Source organism: Scyliorhinus canicula, chromosome 13 (assembly GCF_902713615.1).
Source record: "Scyliorhinus canicula chromosome 13, sScyCan1.1, whole genome shotgun sequence".
NCBI lineage: Eukaryota > Metazoa > Chordata > Chondrichthyes > Carcharhiniformes > Scyliorhinidae > Scyliorhinus > Scyliorhinus canicula.
The window spans coordinates 51,859,903-51,886,629 of record NC_052158.1 but is presented as its reverse complement, the minus strand read 5'-3'; the positions used below and the strand labels follow the sequence as shown (position 1 = coordinate 51,886,629).

Below are 26,727 nucleotides of genomic sequence, written 5' to 3'. Positions count from 1 at the left end.
GATGGCATGGTGGTGCACTGGTTAGCACTGCTGCCTCATGGCGCCAAGGACCTGGGTTTGATCCCGGCTCTGGGTCACTGTCCGTGTGGAGTTTGCACATCTCCCCATGTCTGCATGGGTCTCACCCCCACGACCCAAACATTTGCAGGGTAGGTGGATTGGCCACGCTACATTGCCACTTAATTTGAAATTTTTAAAAATCTCCTCCCAGAATCATCTGACGTGAGTCTGAATCGGGGAGAGCGCCCATCAGGGAGTCTATGAAGTTCGGGTTGTCCCAACTGGGGGCATAAATATTCACCAAAATAAACAGAATGTTCCCCAGTGAACCACAGACAATAATGTAGTAACCATACGGGTCATCCATAATCTGGGAAGGAGTAAATTGTATTTTTCTGTGGATTAATATTGCCGTGCCTCTGGTCCTACCATTAAAGACCGAGTGAAAGACTTGTCCCACTCAATTTTTGCAAGGTCTAATATGGTCCTTCACCGCAAGTAAGTCTCCTGTAGGAACACAACACCAGGGACTTGTCCTTTCAAGGCAAAAGTCCTTGCCTGCTTCACTGGTCCATTCAAACCCCTCACATTCCAGTTTATAAGGCGGAGAGAAGGACCGCTACCGCCTCTCCCACTATGGTCAGCCATTATATCCATAGTTCAGCAGGCAAGAAACTTCATAACGCTTTGGCGAGGAAATCCCACCAGGACAGAGGTCGGTACCGGTCCTAACTCTGGTCAAGTATAAATTAGTGGACAACGTCAGACCACCAAACGTGCCCCCCTCACTTTCCCTATCCGCCCCTAACCCCGCAATCCCCAACAAAGACATCAAATTTATATAAAACCTAAACTCTCTCACACTAAAATCTAAGCTCCCCCTTGACGAATATTTGTGTGTGGGAGCTGCAGAATACCCACACTTACGACTTCCCTTCTCTCGGCCCATCTCTAGCTACAGCTGAGAGGCTCTCCAACCGACCCTGATAAAAGTTAAGAAACTTCATTAACATTATTCAAAAACAAGAATTTCACTTATAACAATTCCCTGGTAACAACCGCACGATAAGAACAAAAAATATAACACCAGCATAATGAGAAAAAAACAGGAACACTTCAACAGTAATAACAGTGTAAATCAGCCAAATAAACAACAATGATATAACTTCCAACCATACAGCAATTTAACTTTTAAACAACAATGACGTAAGATTTACTCAGAATTCAAACCCAGCTTCTTACAAAGGTGTTGTCTTGGGAGTCAAAGAAGTAATCCTTTCCCTCGACCGAAACTTGAAGACGGGCCGGGAAATGTAGCCCAAACAGGATACCCTTCTTCAATAGGGCAGATTTTGCCCCATTAAATGCTTCTCTTTTCTTTGCTAATTCAGCGCTAATGTCCTGGTAAAGCCAGATTGAGTGCCTCCCCCCCCCATTTAACGTCACGGTGCTCCATGGCCCATCACAGGATCTGCTCTTTTTCTTTGAAGTTGTGGAACCTTAAGGTCATTGCTCGAGGGGTTCCTCTGCACGAGGTATTGGTGGCAGCACACGATGAGCCCGCTCTAGCTCCGGATGGGACTTCAGCACCATTTTAAATAAAAAATAAAAAAAATAAAATAAAAATCGCTTATTGTCACGAGTAGGCTTCAATGAAGTTACTGTGAAAAGCCCCTAGTCGCCACATTCTGGCGCCTGTCCGGGGAGGCTGGTACGGGAATCGAACCGTGCTGCTGGCCTGCTTGGTCTGCTTTAAAAGCCAGCGATTAGCCCTGTGAGCTAAACCAGCCCCTGTATATGCTGGCTATGAATTATGTGGGAGTATTGCCCTCCGTTCCCTCCAGCAGACCCATGAGGCAGATGTTTTGCCTGTTCTCCAGGTCATTTACTTCATTCTTTAGAAACTTATTCACATCCAGAGTCCTCTGCTCACATTCGCCACTGGATGTCCCAAACAATAACTCTTAACTGGACGCAAACACAAGAAGCCCCAAAACAACCCTTCAATCCAAGGAATAATACCCCTCCATACACAAATTTGTCCCTCTCTCCCCCCCTTTTTTTATACCCTCCCTCCCCCACCCCCTCTAACAGTGACCAACTCTCTGAAATACAATAGAAACGGCTGTCATCTCCAGTAGAACTCTTCAATCGACCACCTCAGGGTGGATTTGACCTTCTCGTCCCCGAACCACACCAAAGCACTCAACGGCGTTGCTAGCCTCCAGCCCAGCAGGACAACTATCTTATATTGGCAGACCTTAATCTCACAAGAGGAAAGACACTCTGTATTCGCTCTTAACAAAACCTTTCAGAATTTCAAAGACCTTCATTAGCTCACCTCTCAGCCTTCTTTTTTTTCAGGAGAAAAGAGGCCAGCCTGTAAATCCTTCCCTGATATGTAAACCCACACATCAACCTTGTAGAGGTGTTGAAAGGACAAGGTGCCATGGGGAGTGGGATTAGCAGTATCAATCCCATATTACAGATTGATCCTACATCCCTTACTCCCACATTATTAGAAGGCTGTGGAGGCCAAATCACTGTATTTCTTTAAGACATAGATAGGTTCTTGATTAATAAGGGGATCAGGGGTTATGGGGAGAAGGCAGGAGAATGGGGATGGGAAAAATATCCGTGGTGATTGAATGGCGGAACAGACTCAATGGGCCGAATGGCCAGATTCAGTTCCTATGTCTTCTGGTCTCTGAGACGATCATACCAGTGCCAGCACTTCATGAGACATGTCACTCACATGCTCTTTCTCCATATTCTCAGAGGGAAAGACCATTGATGTGACCACATCTGGAGCATTGTGCACAATACTCTTTTAAGGAAAGATATAAATACCTTTGAAGCAGTTCAAACTAGACTAATACCAGAAATGGGTGGGTTGTCTGATGAAGGAAGGTTGGAGAGGTTAGGTTTATGTCCACTAGAGTTTAGAAAACTAAGAGGCAACTTGATTGAAACCTTTAAGATCCTGAGGGATATTTGACAGGGTTGATGTGGAGAGGATATTTCCTCTTGTGGGTTAATCTAGAACTAGGGGTCACAGTTTAAAAATAAGGGATTGATCATATAAAGCGGAGATAAAGAGAATGTTTTTCTCTGAGGGTGGTGAGTCTCTGGAACTCTCTTCCTCAAAAGGCAGTGGAACAGAATCTCTGAATATTTTTAAGGCAGAGCTAGATAGATTCTTGATTACGAAGGGGGTGAAAGGTTATCGGTGGTAGACAGGAATTTGTGGTTGAGGTTACAATCAGATCAGCCATGATCAAATTGCGGAGCAGACCCAAGGGGCTCCTCGTTTGTATGTTCATTTACTCTCACTTGTCTGTCCAGCTGATGTTTTACTTCACAAATATAAATCTTTATTTTCAAATAAACGTGTCCTCCACAGGAATGCTGGCTTAAAGCTGCTGATTCCAGGATCAACTTGGTCATTGGTTGAGCAGCAGTTTGAAAATCACCCGATAGTAATTTTATTCTCCATTTGTTTTCCAGGGTCCAGGCCTTTACTATGTGGATGATAATGGAGTGAGGCTTTCTGGTAGCATGTTTTCCACTGGATCAGGCTATGGATATGCATACGGTGTTATGGACAGCGGATATAAATATGATCTGACAGTGAAGGAGGCTTATAATCTGGCCCAGCGTGCTATTTACCATGCCACCCACCGCGATGCTTATTCTGGAGGCACAGTTAACAGTGAGCAGAATATTTCTGAATTATATTATCGTATAGTGAACTCTAAATTGATTAATGGAATTGTACATCTAGGAGAACGTCTGGTTGGGGAAGTTAAAAATAAATTGCAGCTGATGAGCATAGAGAGGTAGAGGTGAGGCACAAAGGTAGGACAGCACTGAACAGTACTGGAGTAGTCGTTCTATAATAGATGGGAGCAGTCTAAGGAGGACTATTAGGGATAGACAGATAGGATGCCGGATTGTCCGGCCTTTCCCACCAGCGGGATTCTCTGGTCCTGCCAAAGCTGACGCTCCCCAGCAACAGGCCACGCATGCCACGTAAAATGCTATAGACATCGGCGGGACTGGAAGACACCGTTGGTGGCCAAGACGAGCTGACTCTGCTGCGGGATGGCCGTGTGGAAAATCGCACCCAGGATTACAAATTCCGTACACAAACTCACAAAGTGTGCTGAATAAGGTTGGTGAGCTACAAGTACAAATAGCGATCTGGCAATGTGAGGCAGTGCCAATAACATAAACATGCCATAAAAAGTGGTGAGGACTGGGAGCTCAATGTAGAAGATTATGGTGTGTTCAGAGAAGATAGGGAAGGAGAAAAGGGGACGTGAAGTTGCAGTATTGATTAATAATAATCTTTATAGGGCAGCACGATGGCACAGTGGGTTAGCCCTGATGCCTCACGGTGCTGAGGTCCCAGGTTCGATCCCGGCTCTGGGTCACTGTCCGTGTGGAGTTTGCACATTCTCCCCGTGTCTGCGTGGGTTTCACCCCCACAACCCAAAGATGTGCAGGCTAGGTGGATTGGCCGTGCCCTATAATTGGAAAAAAAATTAATTGGACACTCCAAGAACAAATTAATCCACACTCCATTATTCTACCATAATTATTTTACCATCAGTAAATTCAAGGGGTGTAGGTTTGGTTGATCTTAAATTAGGATAAATGGTCGGCACAACATCGTGAGCCGAAGGGCCTGTACTGTGCTGTCCTGTTCTATGTTCTTCTATGTTCTAGTTTGGAAGAGTAAGAGGCAACTTAATTTAAACCTTTAACATCCTGAGGGGTATTGACAGGATGTGGAGAGGATGTTTCCTCTTGTGGGAGAATCTAGAACTAGGGATTACTGTTTAAAAATAAGGGGTCACCCATTTAAGACAGATATGAGAATTTTTTTTTTCTCTCGATGGTCATGAGTTTCTTCCTCAAAAGACAGTAGAAGCAGAGTCTTTGAATATTTTTAAGGCGGAGCTGGATAGATTCTTGATTAACAAGGGGATGAAAGGTTATTGGGAGTAGGCAGGAATGTGAACAACAAAGAACAAAGAAAATTACAGCACAGGAACAGGCCCTTTGGCCCTCCCAGCCTGCGCCGATCCAGATCCTTTATCTAAACCTGTCTCCTATTTTCCAAGGTCTACTTCCCTCTGTTTCCGCCCATTCATATACCTGTCTAGATGCCTCTTAAATGATGCCATCGTGCCCGCCTCTACCACCTCCGCTGGCAAAGCTTTCCAGGCACCCACCACCCTCTGCGTAAAAAACTTTCCACGCACATCTCCCTTAAACTTTCCCCCTCACCTTGAAATCGTGACCCCTTGTAACTGACACCCCCACTCTTGGGAAAAGCTTGTTGCTATCCACCCTGTCCATACCTCTCATAATTTTGTAGATCTCAATCAGGGCCCCCCTCAACTTCCGTCTTTCCAACGAAAACAATCCTAATCTACTCAACCTTTCTTCATAGCTAGCACACTCCATACCAGGCAACATCCTGGTGAACCTCCTCTGCACCCTCTCCAAGGCATCCACATCCTTCTGGTAATGTGGCGACCAGAACTGCACGCAGTATTCCAAATGTGGTCGAACCAAAGTCCCATACAACTGTAACATGACCTGCCAACTCTTGTACTCAATACCCCGTCCGATGAAGGCAAGCATGCTGTATGCCTTCTTGACCACTCTATCAACCTGCGTTGCCACCTTCAGGGTACAATGGACCTGAACTCCCAGATCTCTCCGCTCTTGAATTTGATCTTCCAAAATGCATCACCTCGCATTTGCCTGGATTGAACTCCCTCTGCCCAACTCTCCAATCGATCTATATTTTGTTGTATTCTCTGACAGTCCTCCTCGCTATCTGCAACTCCACCAATCTTAGTATCATCTGCAAACTTGGTAATCAGAACACCTATTCCTTCCTCCAGATCATTTATGTAGATCACAAACAGCAGTGGTCCGAGCACGGATCCCTGTGGAACACCACAAATCACCCTTCTCCATTTTGAGACACTCCCTTCCACCACTACTCTCTGTCTCCTGTTGCCCAGCCAGTTCTTTATCCATCAGGCTAGAACACCCTGAACCCCATACGACTTCACTCCCATAGTGGGGTTGGAGTTAGTTTTTTTTAAAATTAGAGTACCCAATTCTTATTTTTTCCAATTAAGGGGCAATTTAGCGTGGCCAATTCACCTAATCTGCACATCCTTTTGGGTTGTGGGAGTGAAACCCACACAGACACAGGGAGAATGTGCAAACTCCACATGGACAGTGACCCCAGGCTGGGATCGACCCAGATCCTCAACGCCATGAGGCAGCAGCTCTAAACTCTGTGCCACCATGCTGCTCCGTGGGGTTGGGGGTTACAATCAGATCAGCCATGGTCATATTGAATGTGGAGCAGACTCAATGGGCCGAGTGGCCTCCTCCTGCTCGTATGTTCACATAATAATCATTTTCCTTTTGAAATTTCATTTAACTCCACCTCCAACACATTCTCAGGCAGTTATTTTCAGATCCTAACCACTCATTGAGTGAAAAAGCTTCTCATGTCTCTATTATTTCTTTAGCCAATTATCTTCAATCCGTGCTCTGTGGTTTTCAATCCTCCCACCAATATTAATTCCTGAAATGACACCTGTGCTCACTTGCACAGCACGTTCCTAGAGGGGTTTCACAGGTCGGCGCAACATCGAGGGCCGAAGGGCCTTTACTGCGCTGTAATGTTCTATGTTCTTTGTGAGTTTGTCATGAAACTAAAGTTGCAGGACTGAAATTTGTTGCTTTTGTAGTCTGAGAAATAACTGTGCCTTGTTTTGTTTCACAGTGTACCACATGAGAGAAAATGGGTGGATCAAAGTGTCTCAGGAGGATGTTGGCGATCTGCACCACAGGTATGCTGCAGAGACACAATGAGCTGAAAAAGACATCTCTTCAATCAAATCGAAACCAAAACCAGAAATTAAATAGTTACCAGATAATTTCACTGTATCAGGAAGGAGAGTGAATGATTTTCAATTTTCGATTTCCTAAAGTGCCTTTGTGAATTTTAAATTTTAAATAAATATAATGCTTCTGTAAACATCATTGGAGTATGCAATTACAGTTTTCTTTGTTCACAGTAAGATGGTAAAGTGTGGATGTTTACTCACTCCAGAAATTTTGTACCTGCACAGAAGTATTCCCATCCTAAACAATTGCAAAGACAGGGGAGTTAGACTTCAGTCAACATCACAAAAGGTGAGGTGATGGTTCAGCGGTATAGTCACTGGACTAATAATCCAGAGACCCAGGGTAACTGTTGTCAATTGTAAAAACCCATCTAGTTCACTCATGTTCTTTAGGGAAAGAAACCTGCTGTCCTTTCCTAGTCTGGCAGACATGTGACTCTTAACCCACAGCAATGTGACTGAAACTCCCTCAGAAACAGCCTAGCAAGCCACAGTTCAAAGGCAATTAGGGATGGCTATCTATGGGAGCTTGCTATGCTCATATTGGCTGCCACATTTCCTACATGACAACAGTGACTACATTTCAAAAATTATTTCATTAGCTGTCAAGTGTTTTGAGATATGGGTGGGACAATGCTGGAAAATCTCAACAAGTTTGGCAGCATCTGTAGGGAGAGAAAAGAGCGAACGTTTCGAGTCTTTGACCAAGAGTCATTGGACTCGAAACGTTAGCTCTTTTCTCTCCCTACAGATGCTGCCAGACTTGCTGAGATTTTCCAGCATTGTCCCTTTCGTTTAAGATTCCAGCATCTGCAGTAATTTGCTTTTATTGAGATATGGGTGATTGGGTAAAGCATTAAAATACATTTTTCGGGCAGCACGGTGGCACAGTGGTTAGCATTGTTGTCTGCGGCGCTGAGGACCCGGGTTCGAATCCCGGCCCTGGGTTACTGTCCGTGTGGAGTTTGCACATTCTTCCCGTGTTTGCGTGGGTTTCGCCCCCACAACCCAAAAGATGTGCAGGATAGGTGGATTGGCCATGCTAAATTGCCCCTTAATTGGAATACATAATTGGGTACTCTAAATTTATTTTTAAAAAATACATTTTTCTTTTAAACTGGTTGGTCAATGAAACATTGCAGAAACAATTTGCATTCAAAAACCTGCAAACTTGGGCTTTACATATTTAAAAAAGACAGTTAAGATCACAAAGAATGATCGGAAAGAATAGAATAGAATAGAGAAATATAGCACAGAACAGGCTCTTCGGCCCACGTTGTGCTGAACTTTTGTCCTAGGTTAATCATAGATCATAGAATTTTGGACACTAAGGGCAATTTATCATGGCCAATCCACCCAACCTGCACATCTTTGGACTGTAGGAGGAAACCAGAGTAACCGGAGGAAACCCACACACATACGGGGAGGATGTGCAGACTCCACACAGACAGTGACCCAAGCCGAAATCGAACCTGGGACCCTGGAGCTGTGAAGCAATTGTGCTATCCACAATGCTACCGTGTTGCCTTTAAGAAGAAATTAATCTACACTCCATTATTCTACTCTAATCCATGTACCTATCCAATAGCCGCTTGAAGGTCCCTAAGGTCAGAAGACTCAACTACTTCCACAGTCAGTGCATTCCATGCCCCCACTACTCTCTGGGTAAAACCTACCTCTGACATTCCCCCTATATCTTCCACCATTCACCTTAAATTTATGTCCCCTTGTAATGGTGTGTTCCACCCGGGGAAAAAGTCTCTGACTGTCTACTCTATCTATTCCCCTGATCATCTTATAAACCTCTATCAAGTCACCCCTCATCCTTCTCCATTCTAATGAGAAAAGGCCTAGCACCCTCAACCTTTCCTCGTAAGACCTACTCTCCATTCCAGGCAATATCCTGGTAAATCTTCTTTGCACCTTTTCCAAAGCTTCCACATCCTTCCTAAAATGAGGCGACCAGAACTGCACACAGTACTTCAAATGTGGCCTGACCAAGGTTTTGTACAGCTGCATCATCACCTCACGGCTCTTAAATTCAATCCCTCCCTTCTTCACAGCTCTATCCACTTGAGTGGCAGCTTTCAAAGATCTATGAACATAGACCCCAAGATCTCTCTGCTCCTCTACATTGCCAAGAACCCTACCGTTAACCCTGTATTCCGCATTCATATTTGTCCTTCCAAAATGGACAACCTCACACTTGTCAGGGTTAAACTCCATCTGCCGCTTCTCAGCCCAGCTCTGCATCCTATCTATGTCTCTTTGCAGCCGACAACAGCCCTCCTCACTATCCACAACTCCACCAATCATCGTATCATCTGCAAATTTATTGACCCACCCTTCAACTCCCTCATCCAAGTCATTAATGAAAATCACAAACAGCAGAGGACCCAGAACTGATCCCTGCGGTACGCCACTGGTAACTAGGCTCCAGGCTGAATATTTGCCATCCACCACCGCTCTCTGACTTCTATTGGTTAGCCAGTTCGTTATCCAACTGGCCAAATTTCCCACTATCCCATGCCTCCTTACTTTCTGCATAAGCCTACCATGGGGAAAGTGATACATAAAGTAATATTACACAATAAAAATTGTAACAACCTGTTTAAAGCCACTGACAATTGACTAAAATGTGTTTTCCCCCTTTCTGGTATCCCCGACTGTTGATCCTCAACTAATACTTTGGGATGTGAACCTCACCATGAGAACTGATTCAGACGTTTTCTGAACGAGCAATAAATGAAGTCAGTGCGGCAATACAGTATAAAATTGCAAATAGCTTTGAACAAGGGAAGCAGAGACGGGGTGGAAACATTTCCAAGATTGAACATCATGGGCACACCCTGTCTCACCCAGCAGCTGGTCAGAATATGTCATGGCTGACATGAACCAGAGGCAGCATATCCACAATTGAAAGATAGTCCTGGAAAGTCCCTGAAAATGTATCGATGTCTATTATCGGTCACGTTCAACAAAAAAGTAATGGGGTGAGTGGAGGGGCTGTTTGAAGGGGTGGGGAGGTCAGGCTTTAAAGAATATGATGCTGAGAATCCAAATTAATTAAGTAAAAGCTTCACCAGAAAGAAACCCAGAGCTGCAATACAGAAGAACAGATCAAGCAAACAGAAATGCTACCCTGCAGTCACCAGGTATTTCTGAGTTTTATTCCAGCTTCTAAAACAATAGCACAGCCACTTCACCTGGAGAACTAGCTTGGAGTTGGCAGCCCTCCCAGCTGATGCAATGGTTCACACCTTTAACCTTTGCTCATTGTTGTACACCCCCTGTTTGTTCCACTGTTGCACTCATTCCAAACTTTCTTAATTTCTCCAAACACGCTCAGGCAAAACAAGAAGCTCCACTACACAGTAATGGTGCAGGAAGTTGCTTGGTGAGAAAAAGTGGCAACTTGGGCAAATGTGACCCACAAATTATAATATTTTCTAATCAATGAGAAGCCAGGAGCAGAGAGATTGTGAGGGCCCAATCACAAAGGTTGTGTGACATCAGTAACGCCACCCATATCCACCTCCACAACATTGTCCACCCCAGCTCATCTGCTGCTGAAACCTTGGCTCCTGCATCTGTTACCTCTGGGTTCAACTATTCCAACACTCTCCTGGCTGCTCTATAACATTCTACCCTTTGTACACCTGAAGTCATCCAAATCTATGCATGTCTTGTTCCGCTCCCCTATCTTCCCTTTGTTCACTGACCAGCACTGCTTCACGGTTAAGCAATAAGTTGATTAGGGATTTCTGTGGTAAGTATTTATCACAGTTACACTGGAACGGATTACATTCATGCTTAGACAGTCCCATGTAACATGTAACTCCTTTCAAGCAATAAATTGTCCCAAGATGCTTCACAGGAATGTTAACAAAATTTGACATTGAGCTACAGAAGGCGACCAGAAACTTGGTCCCAAAAGTAGGTCTTACCAATCATGTTCCAGGGAGGTGGAGACGTTTAGGGAGGGAATTGCAGAGGTTGGAGCTCAGGCAGCTGAAGGCACAGCCAATGGTGGAGTGGTTAAAATTGGGGGTGCTCAGGAAACAGAATTAGAAGTGCAGTTATCTGACAGGGCTGTGGGTCTGGAGGAAACTATAGAGAAAAGAAGGGGAGAGGCCTCAGGGAGATTTGAAAGCTCATGTAAGAATTTTAAACTGTAAACTTTGCTTAACCGTGAGTAAATCAGGGAACAGATGGATCATGTGAGAATTTTGGATAACCTCAAGTTTACAGAGGGTAGAATGTGGGAGAGCAGACAGGAGTGTGTTAGAATAGTCAAGTCTAGAGGCATGAAGGCAGGAGTGAAGGTGTCAGCAGCAGATGACCTGAGAAGGGGCGAAGTCAGGCCACATTGGAGAGCTGGAATTAGATGGCCTTAGTGATCACAGAATTGTGACAGCACAGAATGAAGCCATTTGGCCCATCATGTCAGCACCAACTCTCCAAACGAGCATCATGGCTTAGTGCAATTCCCCTTCCTTTACCCAGTACCACTGCACATATGACACCAAGGTTATGAACAGTCTGGTTCAGCCTCCGACAGTTTAGATAACCACTGACAGTGGTCAGAATTGCTGCCTCACTTGCGGCAGGAACTCGGCAGGAACGGTTGGGGGGTGGCCTGTGGGGGGGGGGGGGAATTCCTTCACCGGGGGGGGGGGGGGCCTCCGATGGGGTCTGGCCCGCGATAGTGGCGCACCAGTCGGCGGCCAGCCTCTCCCCCCCCCCCCCCCCCCGGGCCTACTTTCTGGCGCGGCCGGCCCCTGAACACCGACACCATGTTGAGTCGGGGCCAGCACGCCAAAGAAGTCGCCCGCGCATGTGCAGGTGCGTGGCCGAACTGTGCATGCGCAGGTTGGTGCGGCGCCCATTTGGCAGCGGGAAAAGAGGCTGGAGCGGCGTGAACCGCTCCACCACCATGCTGGCCACCTGTGGGGGACAGAACCGGTTGTATCTGGGCCTGGTTTGCTGCGTCATGAAACACGACGGCGTTCACGACGGCGCGAACACGGGCTCCATATTAGATAATCGCCCCCTTTGTGTTTGAATGTGGAGACTGGACAGAAAGGGAATGAAAATCAAATGTTTAAAACGGGGAATTGCAGGAAATATTAGTCAGGAAGAGGCTGACTGGAAAATCCCAGAGAGTGGTGGAGAATAAACAGAAAATAGGGGCAGGTTAGGGACAGAGAGGGAACAGAGGAGGGAGAGTCCAAATGTTAAAATGGGAAATGAGACAGGGCGAGAAAGATCAGCATTAAAAGGTAAAGATAGATCATTTTTTGAAGACTAAAGGGATTAAGGGTTATGGTGTTCGGGCCGAAAGTGGAGCTGAGTCCACAACAGATCAGCCATGATCTCATTGAATGGCGGAGTAAGCTCGAGGGGCCAGATGGCCTACTCCTGCTCCTAGTTCTTATGTAAGAGGGGCCTCACGGTAGCATGGTGGTTAGCATCAATGCTTCACAGCTCCAGGGTCCCAGGTTCGATTCCCGGCTGGGTCACTGTCTGTGTGGAGTCTGCACGTCCTCCCCGTGTGTGCGTGGGTTTCCTCCGGGTGCTCCGGTTTCCTCCCACAGTCCAAAGATGTGCGGGTTAGGTGGATTGGCCATGCTAAATTGCCCGTAGTGTAAGGTTAATGGGGGGATTGTTGGGTTACGGGTATACGGGTTACGTGGGTTTAAGTAGGGTGATCATTGCTCGGCACAACATCGAGGGCCGAAGGGCCTGTTCTGTGCTGTACTGTTCTATCTATCTAAACCCTCACTCTGAAAGAGAGAGACACACTGGAAATGCCCAGGGCCAGTGGAACTATTTTGGCCAACTGGATGGTGGCCTAAATGGCAAAATTTGAGGGCAGTAAAGTAACTGTTGATGAAGCTGAACGGGCTGAAAGATCCACATATACAGACTTAGATATATTCCAGTGCAGTCTGTCAATTTCATATTCCTCCTGATGTTTATGAGACAGCTTTATAAATTTGGTCAACTATACAACTATTCTAAAACTGGAGGCCCCCCTGTCAGAGTGTAGTCTTACTGACACTCAGATTCTTATACACTGACAACTCAGAGGGTTGTGGCTGTGATCAGACGCAGGGGACAGGAAGAGATCCGATACAGTGACTGTGCATCACGTTATGACACGGTAATGTCACTGGACCCAGAGGCCCATGCTAATGCTCAGGGGACATTGTTTCAAATCCGTGGTAGCTTGTGAAAACTCAATCAATGAATCTGGGATTAAATAGTGGCCACAAAACTATTATTGATTGTTGTTTAAAAAAATAAATCTGGTTCACTAATGTCCTGTGGGAAGGAAAACTGCCCTTCTTGTCTGGTCTGGCCTACATGTGATTCCAGACCAACATCAATGTGGTTGATCGTTGAATGCCCCCTGAACTGACCTAACAAGCCACTCAGTTGTATGAAACCAGTGCAGAAACATTAATATAGGATTGATGCTCAATCAATGACTCCTGAAGCGAGATTGGGGTACAGTTGAAGGCTTTATTGGACTAGATGTTTCCCCCAGCAGCGCAGGTACAGAATGTAGCAGCTGGGGAGACACAGGCTCTTATACTCCGCCTTACTGGGCGGAACCAGCAGGCAGGCTTCACCAATGATGTAGCAGTCTCAGGTACCTCCCACACCAAGGGTCTGACAGCATCAACCTGTTTTAGGGGTCCCTAAAACCGACTACCACAAGGATGAAACTGGAGAGACCAGAAACAGCAACAGAAAACCTAGCCCTGTCAACTCTGTAAAGTTCTCTAAATGGGATAGATTTCGATCAGATCTAGCAACTCAAGACTGGACATCCATGAGGTGCTGTGGGTCATCAACAGCAGCAGAATTGAATTTAATCTGCAACCTCATGGCACAACATATGGGCCACCTTCCGTGGTTCAATGAAGAGTGCAGGAGGGCATGCCAGGAGCAAGACCAGGCATACCCAAAAAATGAAGTGTCATCCTGGTGAAGCTACAACATAGGACTCCTTGCATGCTAAACAACATAAACAGCAAGTAACAGACAGAGTTTAGCAATCCCAAAACCAACGGATCAGATTTAAGCTCTGCAATCCTGTCACATCCAATTGAATGGTGGTGGACAATTAAAAAAATAATTTGAGGAGGAGGCTCCACAAATATCCCCATTCTCAATGCCGGAGGCACCCAACATGTAAGTGCAAAGATAAGGCTGAGGCATTCGCAACAATCTTCAGCCAGAAGTGCCGAGTGGATGATCCATCTCGGTTTCCTCCAGAGATTCCCAGAATCATAGATGTCAGTCTTCAGCTGATTCGATTCACTCCACGTGATATCAAGAAACGGCTGAAGGCACTGGATACTGCAAAGGCTATTGATGTGTTGGGTACTCTGGATCTGTGGAGACGGCATTTACCTCAGCAGTAACACATACAGGCTACCAACACTGGAAATAGTGCAACACTATTTTATTAAGCTAGGAACTGTTGAACATACTTTCACTGTGGTCGACACTATGTTAGATTAAACTGAAGACCTATGCCTATCCTGACCAGTCTAAACTGTTAGTACATTGTAATGACCTCCAATTAGCATTATTGGTTGGCCAATTGGAGCATGAGCTCCCTGAATGATAGCTCATTGAGGGGGCCCATATAAGCACCTGTGTAGGCTTTGTGAACCAGTCTTTAGTTGACTGGAATGCTAGCAGCACTGTTTTCCAACCCCATTGGAAATAAATATTGGTGTGGTGGCGGGACTCCTGCCTCCTGTGGATTACTACAGTGGCGACGAGGTAAACAAAGAACTTTGCCGAGACCAGCTGCCGCACTCGGAGGGTAAGCCTTGCTATTTCAAAAATGCCGTTTTTTCGGAGGTTAGATGCATTCGATCCGACTATACTGGTCCCAGTATGTGGAGAGAATGTGTTACTTCTTCCGGGCCACTGATATAACTACGGACGAAAGGAAATGGGTTATCCTGCTGTCGGCGTGCGGACCCTCAGCTTTCGCCATTATACGTAGTCTAACTTATCCCGATGCGCCGGACACGAAACCTTTCCAAGAATTAATGGAATTGGTGAAAGAGCACTACGACCCAAAACCACCCCTCATTTTGCGTAGGTACAGATTCTACACAGCGAAGTGGGAAGACAGGGAGTCAGTCACAAATTTCTTGACCCGCATGAGAAGGCTGGCGGAAAAATGTGAGTTCGGCCCAATGCTAAATGAAATGCTTCCGGACCGGTTAGTGTGTGGTATAAATAACCTCACAATACAGAAGCGCCTGTTGGCGGAAACACAGCTAGACTGCAGGCAGGCGTTACAGCTCGCACTGTCCCTAGAAAAGGCAGCAATTGGGGCGCAGGAACTACAGGACACGCCAATGGAGGTAGATACCTGTGAGAGGGACTACCACAATGGGTCCAGCTACCAGATAGCCGCTCTCAGGAAAAGCCTGAGAAATAGAGGGCCAAAGGAAAACCCCAGAACTGCCCCCAAGTCTACCAGGACAAACTGGAGACAGAGGGAAGTACCGGCTGAGGCTCCCCCAACAGAGATGGACCGTTTCTGGCACCAGACAGAGTGGGGTAACAGCGACAGAAACCCTAGAAGGAGGTGGCAAAAGAGGAATAGCAGATGGGGACGCAGGGAAGTACACAACCTAGACGCCCCATCCTCCTCCGAAGGGGAACAATTATATAATATTGCGACGAAGAAAGCAGAACACATTAAGATTACCCCACGGGTGAACGGTCGGCCGACAATAATGGAAATAGACACGGGGTGGCCGTATCAGTAATGGGAGTGGCAGCATTAAAAAAAATCAAAGATGGACTCCAGCCACTAACCCTAACAAAAACATCGACGAAACTTAAAACCTACACGGGGGAACCCCTGGAAGTTCTAGGCACGACTCATATACCTGTGGAATATGAGAAACAATTGCTCAGATTACCGTTGACAATAGTAGAGGGCTCTGGACCGAGCTTAATTGGACGGAACTGGCTGAAAGACCTAAAATTAGATTGGATGAAGATTTTCCAGAGTGGAAGCGGGCAGTTGAGTGGAGTACTCCAAAAATACCCGGAGGTCTTCCAAGAAGGTTTGGGGGAAATCTTAGGCGCCAAAGCAACTTTGCACGTGGACCCAGAAGTTCGTCTGAAATTTTGTAAGGCCAGGCCGGTACCTTTTGCATTAAGGAAGAAAGTAGAGGTCGAAATAGAAAGGTTACGGTGCGACGGCATTATCAGACCAGTACAGTTCTCGGAATGGGCAGCGCCGGTGGTACCAATTTTGAAGCCAGACGGCTCAATACCTCTCTGTGGAGATTTCAAACAGACAGTCAACAAATACGCACTGCTGGACAAATACCCAATCACGAAATAGACGACCTATATGCCAAATTGGCAGGTGGGTTTTGTTCACGAAACTGGACATGAGCCACGCCTACCTGCAGTTAAAACTGGACAAGGGCTCCCAGAAGTTCGCTACAATCAACACCCTGAAGGGCCTTTTTCGTTATACTAGGCTACCTTTTGGAGTGTCATCAGCCTGCGCTATATTCCAGCGTACAATGGAAAATATTCTGCAGGTACTACCGCAGGTGGCGATTTATTTGGACGATGTCTTAATCACAGGTAGGACAAACAGGGAACACTTAAGGAACCTGGAGGAAGTGCTCAGGCATTTCGCAAAGGCAGGCGTATGGCTTAAAAGAGAAAAATGTGTTTTTTGGCCCCACAAGTGACGTACCTGGGATATAAAGTAGACGAGTCAGACTTACATCCATTAGAAGAGAGTAAGGGCAATAAAAGAAGCCCCAGCTCCCACCACGGTCCAGGAGTTATGACATTTCTAGGGTTGATAACCTATTATGGCAAATTTATTGAAAATAGGGCATCCATCCTAGAACCCCTCCACCAGCTACTAAAAAAGGGGCAAGAATGGAAATGGTCCGCCCGCCAAAACCGAGCATTTAGGGACATTAAGGAACAGCTGTCATCCGAAAATGTCCTAGAGCATTATGACCCAAGGAAGGAGTTGGTGGTCACTTGTGATGCATCCCCCTACGGGGTAGGAGCCGTCTTAGCCCATAGAGGAAGGAATGGGGAAGAACGGCCAATAGCCTAGGCTTTGAGGATCTTGGCGGTGGCTGAAAGGAAGTACGCCCAAATCGAGAAGGAAGGACTGGCGGTGATATTTGCAGTAAAAAAATTTCACCAGTATCTGTACGGGCGGAAATTTACCATAGTGACGGACCATAAGCTGTTATTAGGGTTATTAAAAGAAGACAAGTCTATCACACTCCTGACTTGTGCTTTGCAGGTGGTGGACAGGCTTTGGGGAGAGGCAGTGGCTTAGTGATATTGTCACTGGATTGATAATCCAGTAATATTCAGGGGACCTGGGTTTGAAACCCACCACAGCAAATGGTGGAAGTTGAATTCAATTAATTGTCGATTGTTGTAAAACCCCATCTGGTTCACTCATGCCCTTCAGGAATGAAATCTGCCATCCTGACGTGGTCTGGCCTTCATGTGTCTTCAGACCCACAGCAATGTCCTCTGAAATGGACAACCAAATCACTCACTTCAATTAAGGATGGGCAGTAAATGTTTGCCCCGCCAACGACGGTCTCAATCAGGAATTAATTATTTTAAAGGGATGCAAATTACTTGCTGCATGATTCCTAACCTTTGACTTGCTCTTGCAGAGTATTTATATGGATAGCCCAGTTCAGTTTCCTGTACATGGTAACTGCAAGCCCTGAGAGAGACTAGAGCAGGGGTGGTCCCCGCAAATGTACAGAATCTGTGGGGGTCAGAGGGAGGGTTTTTTACAATCAGAATTTACAGTGCAGGAGGCCATTCGGCCCATCGAGTCTGCACCCACCCTTGGAAAGCGCACCCTACTTAAGCAATCCTTCCACCCTATCCCCATAACCCAGAACCCCACCTAACCTTTTGTTTTGAACACAGAGGGCAATTTAGCTTGGCCAGCCCACCTGTACACTTTTGGACTGTGTGAGGAAACCGGAGCGCCCGGAGGAAACCCACGCACACACGGGGAGAAACTGCAAACTCCATACAGAGAATCACCCGAGGCCAGACTTGAACCCGGGTCCCTGGAGCTGTGATGCAGCAGTGCTAACCAGTGTGCCACCGTGCCGCCCATCTTGTGTTTGAGTCAGTGGATTGTACATGTTTACAGGGCTTTGAGCACATCATGTGATGAGCTGCCATCACTGTACCAGGGCAGCACTGCATTGTTTAAAATGCAGCTTTTTGATTGGACTCCAAACCAACCTGTCAGGTGGACATCAGAAATCCCATTCGATTATCCAAAGAGTGGTGGATGTTTCTCAGTGTCCCAGCACAGAAACAGGCTATAGTTATCACACCACTGCCTGTGGGACCTTGTTGAGCGCAAGCAGGTTGTGAGGATGAGCAAGGTGTTGCAGCAATGCAACTCTTTCTTTCTCCGCTCTCACACTGACATTGTGAAACAGGCTGTGGGCTCAGAGTCCCAGAATATAACTAACCTGTCTCAGTCTAATCTACCCAGTAACACATGATGAAATGGCACAGGGCAGCCAGATTGGTGTTTTTGAAATATTCTGCTTGGTAGAGTTTGTGTGTTTGAATGTGGAGAATGGGAGAGAAAATCAAATCTGTTTAACACAGGGGAAATTCCAGGGAATATTAGTCAGGAAGAGGAGAGGTGGTGAATAAGCAGAAAGTGGGAGCAGGTCAGGGACAGAGAGAGAACAGGGAAGGAGGGAGAGTTCAAACTGGGAAGTGAGACAGGGTACGAATGATCAGCATTAAACCCTCACTCTGAGAGAGAGAGAGAGACACTCACTGGAAATCCCCGGGGCCTTTCCAGTGCTACAGCTTAACCAAGCCTGTGAAAAGTGTGGGGAATTCCCACCTAAATTCATTTTCGTGTTTTTGCAATGACCTCACCAATATTCAGAAATAGGTTTCCAGTTGTACAGCCTTTCTGCTTGTGGTGAATGTATAAGCACTAGTAATTCACCAGTATACTGTGTGCATTATGCCATGCCATTAACCCTGTGGGCTCCATCAATGGGCCACTGTGTGGCTTCACCCACAGGGGGAGATGTGGAGCATGTATGGGCGCGACCCCTTATAGAAAGTATAAGAGCAGCTGACCTGCGGGACTGCCTTCAGTAATGTACCAGCCGCAGGCAGGCAAAGTTGGAACCTGATTAAAACCACTGTTTACTTCAAGTCGAGTCTCTGAGTGAATTGATGGTCGCATCACTGCTCAATGAGGTTCAATTGGGCAATGCGCCTGAACAGGAGCGGGACGTGGCCAGTCGCTGCCGGGTGAGGCCTCCCCCGGGCTTCCTGACAGCCTGTATGCCTTGTGAGAAATACACAGAAATCATGAGGCGCCACGATCTGGCTCCCGGCATCGACCGGCCTCCCCAGGGAGATCCCAGCCGGATGCTGTTTAGTACTGGTCCACTCAAAGGTGGACCAAGCAGAGTGGAAAGTGGGGGTCTCCCATGCTGTCAGTGGCCTTTGGGTAGTCAGGGGCGGGGCAAGGTGGCTCACTGGCCCTCCCACTGGCATATAGGCACCGAGAAAGACTAATACACACAGATATTAACCAACGATAATAACATGACACTATGCTTGATACCCTGGGATTACACAGAGAACAGAAACACCGCGGGATGAATCTTAAGAGACCTGTTCCTCCCATTGATCATCACTGGACTCACTGGACTCCGAGCGCAAAACACCAAAGAGTCTCCACAGCCCGGCGGCTTGTGGTATAAACCCCCAATGCAGGGGAATGTGAGGAGGAATACGCTGGGTAAAGCCCAACAGAAGCATCCTATTTGGGTGCAATAAAGAAAGAACCATATATCGAAAGCCCAATGGGACAACATCAGAATGTTACATTAGCACAACTGGGAAAGGAGATTGGTGGGAACTCGCTAATGAAGGGTGTCCCGAAATTGGATGTTTAAAAAGAATTACAGGGAACACGTTCAGAATCAGACAAAATTGCCCCGGTACACCACTAAAGGTAACTTGGTAACACTTATAATCAGAGTCGGACATAAGCCAGTCACAAATGCCACCACACAACAGACCACCTCCAGTCAGGATACCACCCAGCAACCGTTAGAGATCGAGACCGAAACCCCCACCTGGTAGGAACACATTGCACAATGGAACCCACTCTCATGCATAACAGAGACCCTCCTCCTGATTGCGATAATATATACTGTCATCCTCACACTCCAACTCCATAAATGGAAGGCAAAAGCCTCCCGCCCCCTATATATACAGTTCGAGCCCCCTTCTTTGGGTTTCAATAAAGCTGTCATAAGAATGTACAACTTCCAATCAACTGTAACAGCTGCTGCTAAAATGGGCCATTTGTGCCTCTGTACTGATGAAATAGGATAAGAAGGAATGTGGTGCTGCTGTTTTAAATCTTTATGCTGTAAATAAGTTTGTTATATAGACGCAGTAGCATTAGTGTAGTTTTGAAAGTTTAGTTAGAAACCAACTGTTTTATATGAATTTAATTTAATATGAATCCAACTTTAGGAATGAAAGCCATTAGTAGCGAATTGATTTAATGAATGCATGTAACAATGAATGAGGTGAGATTGTGCAATAACTTTCGGACAGAGCAGAGTAGGACCTTTATTAACCTGAAGGATGACCCAACCAACAAGACAGATATGGATCAATATTGTGATCCACCAGGCTTGGCCTTCAGGATCAAGGGGGTGGAATGTAGTCATCTAAAATGGCCACCTGCAAAGGCCCATGGGAATTGTGGTCAACTTGGACACAGACAAGTACACAGCCTCTCTGTATTGTGCAAAGAATCAAGACCTGACTGAAACTTGTGTCTATTAAGTGTCAATCACCATTTCCCCCAGGACATTAGAGTTTGAATCGAGAAGTAGACTAACCAGCGCCACTTCCCCTTATCTGGAAAGGCCTACATGCCTAGAACAAAGAAAATTGCAGCACAGGAACAGGCCCTTCGGCCCTCCCAGCCTGCGCCGATCCAGATCCTTTATCTAAACCTGTTGCCTATTTTCCAAGGATCTCCTTCCCTCTGTTCCCGCCCATTCATATATCTGTCCAGATGCATCTTAAATGATGCTATCGTGCCCGCCTCTACCACCTCTGCTGGCAAAGCGTTCCAGGCACCCACCAGCCTCTGCGTAAAAAACTTTCCACGCACACCTCTCTTAACCTTTCCCCCTCTCACCTTGAAATCGTGACCCCTTGTAATTGACACCCCCACTCTTGGAAAAAGCTTGTTGCTATCCACCCTGTCCATACCTCTCATAATTTTGTAGACCTCAATCAGGTCCCCCCCTCAACCTCCATCTTTCCAACGAAAACAATCCTAATCTACTCAACCTTTCTTCATAGCTAGCACCCTCCATACCAGGCAACATCCTGGTGAACCTCCTCTGCACCCTCTCTAAAGCATCCACATCCTTCTGGTAATGTGGCGACCAGAACTGCACGCAGTATTCCAAATGTGGCCGAACCAAAGTCCTATACAACTGTAACATGACCTGCTGACTCTTGTACTCAATACCCCGTCCGATGAAGGCTGTATGCTGTATGCCTTCTTGACCACTATCAACCTGCGTTGCCACCTTCAGGGTACAATGGACCTGAACTCCCAGATCTCTCTGCACATCAATTTTCCCCAGGACTCTTCCATTGACCATATAGTCCGCTCTTGAGTTAGATCTTCCAAAATGCATCACCACGCATTTGCCTGGATTAAACTCCATCTGCCATTTCTCTGTCCAACTTTCCAATCTATCTATATTTTGCTGTATTCTCTGACAGTCCTCCTCGCTATCTGCAACTCCACCAATCTTAGTATCATCTACAAACTTGCTCATCAGACCACTTACACCTTCGTCCAGATCATCTATATATATCACAAACAACAATGGTCCGAGCAAGGATCCCTGTGGAACACCACCTTTCTCCATTTTGAGACACTCCCTTCCACCACTACTCTCTGTCTCCTGTTGCCCAGCCAGTTCTTTATCCATCTAGCTAGTACACCCTGAACCCCATACGACTTCACTTTTCCATCAACCTGCCATGGGAAACTTTATCAAATGCTTTACTGAAGTCCATGTATTGACACTACAAGCCCTTCCCTCATCAATTAACTTTGTCACTTCCTCAAAGAATTATATTACATATAATTTACAGTGCAGAAGGAGGCCATTCGGCCCATCGAGTCTGCACCAGCTATAGGAAAGAGCATCCTACCCAAGGTCAACACTGCCACCCTATCCCCACAACCCAGTAACCCTACCCAATACTAAGGGCAATTTTGGACACTAAGGGCAAATTAGCATGGCCAATCCACCTAACCTCCACATCTTTGGACTGTGGGAGGAAACCGAAGTACCCGGAGGAAACCCACGCACACACGGGGAGGATGTGCAGACTCCGCACAGACAGTGACCCAGCGGGGAATCGAACCTGGGACCCTGGAGCTGTGAAGCGATTGTGCTATCCACAATGCTACCATGCTGCCCTAAAGGCTATTAGGTTTGTAAGACATGACCTTCCCTGTACAAAACCATGCTGCGTATCACTGATAAGTCTATTTTCTTCCAAATGTGAATAGATCCTATCCCTCAGTATCTTCTCCAACAGTTTGCCTACCACTGATGTCAAGCTCACAGGTCTATAATTCCATGGATTATCCCTGCTACCCTTCTTAAACAAAGGGACAACATTAGCAATTCTCCAGTCCTCTGGGACCTCACCTGTGCTCAAAGATGCTGCAAAGATATCTGTTAAGGCCCCAGCTATTTCGTCCCTCGCTTCCCTCAGTAACCTGGGATAGATCCCATCCGGTCCTGGGGACTTGTCCACCTTAATGCCTTTTAGAATACCCAAAACCTCCCCCTTCCTTATGCCAACATGACCTAGAGTATTTAAACATCCATCCCTAGCCTCAACATCCATCATGTCCCTCTCCTTGGTGAATACCAATGCAAAGTACTCATTAAGAATCTCACTCATTTCCTCTGATTCCATGCATAAATTCCCTCTTTTGTCTTTGAGTGGGCCAATCCTTTCTCTAGTTACCCTCGTGCTCCTTATATACGAATAAAAGGCTTTGGGATTTTCCTAGGACAATGACAGCTAGGACCCGCCCAGCCACTGAGATACCCGCCCCCTAATTGGCCAGGATCAATGGGGGTGATCGAAACCCTATTGATCCACTGGACCTGGAGATTGAACCGCCCAAAAGGGCGTGAAAGAGAAGAAGGATAAGAAGCCCTGCACACTAGGAATCGGTCTCGTTTGGACCGGCCTGTGTGCGACCAATTGCAGCATATCAACCAGCCATCTTCAAGGACCCGCGATCGCTACCTGACGGACGAGCCCAGCCGAGACGAACCTGACAACTTCCAACTGACTCACATGGACACAGATAAAGGCCTTATCTAGACCTAGTTATTAGGTCTAGTTTAGTAGTCTTGTGTATTATTGCATATAGAAATAAGTCTTGTGTTATTAATGAACTCTCTTTGAACTAATACACTAGTTGTGTGGTCATTCGGTCAATATAAGAAACAGCTTGTGGTTCACATAGAAATATAAAAGTCAACACCTTCACTCCTTTTATTTTGCCCAGATACCTCCAGATACTTCACGAGGACCTCATACAGATTTCTGTTGCCCATTCGAAAAGTCCTCTGCCAATCAAAGCGTAGAGTGTTTTCAGCCAATCACGACCCACCAGTTTGGGTCCCAGCCCCTGTACCACTATTAGCAGCAGCCTGACTGCTGCCCGTGGGTCACAGGGGTCACGATGGTTCCAATAATGCCCAGTGGTTCCCCAGTGTACATCGCAATCTGGCCTTGGTGTGGCACAAGCTTAATGACAGGATTCCTGTATGAAGCCAGTGGAAGGTCTGCTGACCCATGATGGAGACAGCTGTCCGTGTCTTTCTCTATCACTAGGGGGTGTCGATTTACCTGCAGTTTGATCCAAATCGGTGACACTTTAGGGGTTGTGCTGCAGTCCAACTATATCACGTCATCCGCCTCATGGTGGGCCATGTGTAAGGCCTTGGCTCGATGCGACCTTATCGTGTGTCCATGGGGGTGCCTTCTTTACCGATTCTGGTGGCCTTCATTCCGCACGTTCTATGACCGCAGTCGTGGCAAAGCAGCCGACACCCACAGTCATCCTCTGGCAGGTGTCACGCTGATCTGTGATAGCCCTTGTCCACTTAGCCCAGACACGACGCGCTAGAGATGGTTCATGCTTTGGTGGTGATCTAGTCCTTCAAACACTGTGCTGGGAACATGCTGGATTCCAGTACGGGGTGGGTGGCGGGGAGCAACCAACACTATGGACACAGGTCCATGGAGCCTTGGAGTTCCTAAACCCATTATCTGCAATCCTGCGGGACAGCATTAGTTCAACGTCTCTTCAAATTAAGCATAGGCTCCGCCAACAGCTTCCTCTGTGTGGCCATGTCGTTTGCTAGATTTCTTGCCAGACATCGAACACCAAACACAACAACAATGACCTCATGAATAAGATTAAGTACATTGAATGCATGTCAAATAATAGTCATAATGAGTATAGAAAATGATTCATCATTTATATATTAAGAAAACTGTCATCAACTTGAAATTAAAAGCAAAAGTAATATTTATATTTTGGACACAGCTCCCACAATGTTGTGAGCAATCAGCACAAACCCTGGCTTTACATGCAAAGCACTCCAGTCATAAAAACTACATGGACAGAAATCAGTGGAATGTTGCAACCTTGCGTGTGGGCAACGGTCAACAAAATGACTCGTGGGCCACAACTAGAACTCAGATGAGCCACATGGCCACAGGTTGCCCACCACTGTTCCAAACCCATGGCCACTACCATCTAGAAGGACAGGAGCAAAAGATGCCTGGGAACCCGACCACCTGGAGGTTCCCCTCCAAGTCACTCACCACCCTGACTTGGAAATATATCGTCGTTCTTTCACTGTCGCTGGGTCAAAACCCTTGAACTTCCCTCCCCAACAGCACTGTGGTGTCCCTATACCATATGGACTGCAGTGATTCAAGAAGGCAGCTCACTACCACCTTCTCAATCGCAGTTAAGGATGGGCAATAATTGCTGGACTAACCAGCAATACCCACATTCCTTGAAATAAAAAATGTACTGAAAGACCTTTGGTGGAGAAGGTTCCCCAAACAGTACCAGACCCTGTGAAAGAGGGGGGTCCTTAGGCCCTGAAATAGCCTGTGGTAGGGGGTTGGAGGAGTGGGGGGAGGGGGGAATATTAGTGGGATAGAAGGGACCCCATACACTGAGAGCCTGTGAAAGAGTGGGGCCACCACACATTGAGACAGTCAAGCATTGAAATTGAAATTGAATTGAAAATCGCTTATTGTCACAAGTAAGTTTAAAATGAAGTTACTGTGAAAAGCCCCTAGTCACCACATTCCGGCACCTGTTCGGGAGGCTGATAGAGATGAGGACGCCTTGGCTGGGAAAAGGAGTGGTCTCACAGGGAGATCCCAAAGTGAAGGCTCAGAGAGAGGGAGAGGACCATTACATAAACATGACATAGAGCGGGGCTGCTCTGCTAACTCCGCTCTCCTTGTGTGGGGTTGGTGTTTGGGAGCTCCTGCTCTGATATCTTTCTCTCTCTCTTGGGTTTGTGGGTCCCAGTATCACTGGGTTCTGCTCCTGGCCGCACTCTGATCCCAGCCTCAATGGCTCCAGCTCATTCTCTGGGATGGCTCTCTATAGCCTCCAGGTCCCCTTCCCTAATCTCTGTTTCCCACCTGGCTCTGCTCCACGTTCTCTTCTCTTCCCTCTCTCTGCTGAGTCTCTGGGCCCTGGACCATGCTCCCTCGCGGTTCCGACTGCTGCTGTACATGACCTATTCCAGCCTCCTTCCCCCCAGCATGGTAGCATTGTGGATAGCACAATCGCTTCACAGCTCCAGGGTCCCAGGTTCAATTCCGGCTTGGGTCACTGTCTGAGGGGAGTCTGCACATCCTCCCCGTGTGTGTGTGGGTTTCCTCCGGGTGCTCCGGTTTCCTCCCACAGTCCAAAGATGTGCAGGTTAGGTGGATTGGCCATGATAAATTGCCCTTAGTGTTGGGTGGGGTTACTGTGTTATGGGGATAGGGTGGAGGTGTTGACCTTGGGTAGGGTGCTCTTTCCAAGAGCCGGTGCAGACTCGATGGGCTGAATGGCCTCCTTCTGCACTGTAAATTCTATGAAAATAACCCATTGCCTACGCCTTCCAGCCTCTCCTGCTGACTCCTTCCTGCTCTCACACTAGGCCTCAAGCCTGACTGGGGGGATGACATATTTTTCCAGAGAAAGGGAAGTCTGACCAGGGCCTGGCTGGTTACTGCTAAGCAATTGAGCGGGGCAGGAGGTGCTGCTGTGAGAGCAAAGAGGGGTTTTCTAGAAGCCATCTGAGCAGGACACGGTGATGGAGAGGGAGGGTAGTAGGTTTAATCTTGTGCAGTTAATACTTTGTTGCACTAACTCACAAGATTTACAGACCCTCCTAAATGATCTCCATATTCAGTCTCCCAGAACTAGGGAACAAATGAGACAAAGAGTCTGAATACAATTCCTGATAAGATGGACCAGTTGATATCCCTTCACTCAGGGTCTCTCCCAGTTCTGGGAAATTCCCTTCACTTCCCACGCCCTCATCCTGAATCCCTG

General features: G+C 46.8%; 1 protein-coding gene across 1 annotated transcript in view; it reads left to right on the top strand.

The window, feature by feature from the left end:
* LOC119975603 (antigen peptide transporter 2-like) overlaps positions 1-26,727 on the top strand; it is a 117,990-nt gene that overhangs the window by 28,001 nt on the left and 63,262 nt on the right. The window contains 2 exon segments of the mRNA XM_038815390.1: positions 3,508-3,712; positions 6,824-6,910. Of these exon segments, the coding sequence (XP_038671318.1) occupies positions 3,508-3,712; positions 6,824-6,910 (292 nt within the window).